Source organism: Patiria miniata, unplaced genomic scaffold, assembly GCF_015706575.1.
Source record: "Patiria miniata isolate m_02_andy unplaced genomic scaffold, ASM1570657v1 HiC_scaffold_25, whole genome shotgun sequence".
NCBI lineage: Eukaryota > Metazoa > Echinodermata > Asteroidea > Valvatida > Asterinidae > Patiria > Patiria miniata.
In genome coordinates, this window is record NW_024037064.1 from 8,199,808 (window position 1) to 8,200,980 (window position 1,173).

The window sequence follows — 1,173 nt, forward strand, 5'->3', positions numbered from 1 at the left end:
CTCTATTAGTCATGTTCTAGGTCTGTGAAAGCATGTTTCCAGTAACTTGGTTTGGATTGATTTTTTTTTATAGGAGGTTTTAATGTTTAATGTGCATTGCTATTTAAAAGTTTTAATATTTTAAACTCAAATGTTATTTAAATATCTTTCAAAATGTTTTTAATCCAACCATTTTAGATGCCTTGGTTGCTAATAATAATAATAATAATAAAAGCTAGGCGTCCGTCTACTAATGACTTCATGACGGGCCGGCGGGAAACCGGGAAGTCATCACGGACCGTTGGTCCTGATAAGCGTCGTCTGCCTACCTTCAAACCCCTTGTTGTGTCCACCTACAATGTTTGTACCCTATATCAACAAGGGAAAACCCGTCAGCTGTTCTTTGGTTGTGCTGATGCTGGTATTGATATAGTCGGCATACAAGAGCATCGGCTAATTACCTCTAACCCAACTGAAGAGCTATGGTCTGATGATAAGAACTGGGTACTTGTTTACAGCTCAGCCACTGACAGGAGATTGGGGGGCGTTGGACTACTCATGTCTAAACACATCTACAAATGTCTCCAGTGTGTTCACGTCATCACCAACAGAATTCTAACAGCAACATTCTATGAAAATCCCCAGTTAATCATCACCATTGTGTATGCTCCAACGGAGTGCTCCGCCGTTTCTGACAAGGATGCATTCTACACTTCACTGACTGACTACTTGGACCAAGTCAAGAGGCACAACATCACCCAAGTCCTAGGTGATTTCGACGCCAGAGTTGGACTAGACAGCCATTCCCATCACCCGACAGTTGTAGGACGACACTGCTTTTATGAGACCACAAATGACAATGGTGAGCGGCTAGTCACCATGTGTGAAGAAAACAACTTGCATAAATCTCCAGCACAAATGAGATTCCCCCAGCCTAAATCACGATTCTGATCATGGCGTCACCCCTCAGGCTCTGTGCATCAGCTGGATTACATTTTGATAAACAACAAGTGTTTACAAGGTTAACTCTATACGGAATTGCCGTGCTTACAGCACAGTAGAACTGGATTCTGACCATCGCATGTCAGCATTACCCTAGTCACCAGTCTTAGAACTAGCAAGGATAAGCCATCTCGACGACCAAAGTTCAACTGAAAGAGACTGCAAAACCCTGCCATCAAGGAGAAGTTTCAA

The 1,173-nt window shown here is 42.7% G+C and overlaps 1 protein-coding gene across 1 annotated transcript; it reads left to right on the forward strand.

The window, feature by feature from the left end:
• The first annotated feature begins 240 nt into the window (after window positions 1-240).
• On the forward strand, window positions 241-930 carry LOC119732992 (craniofacial development protein 2-like). The gene has a single exon (XM_038206573.1). It carries the CDS (start codon window positions 241-243, stop codon window positions 928-930), a length of 690 nt encoding a protein of 229 aa, XP_038062501.1.
• Window positions 931-1,173: the final 243 nt, after the last annotated feature.

Bases quoted from the DNA above. Each gene is read 5' to 3' on its own strand.
- LOC119732992 (XM_038206573.1), top strand. From the start codon at position 241: ATGACGGGCCGGCGGGAAACCGGGAAGTCATCACGGACCGTTGGTCCT.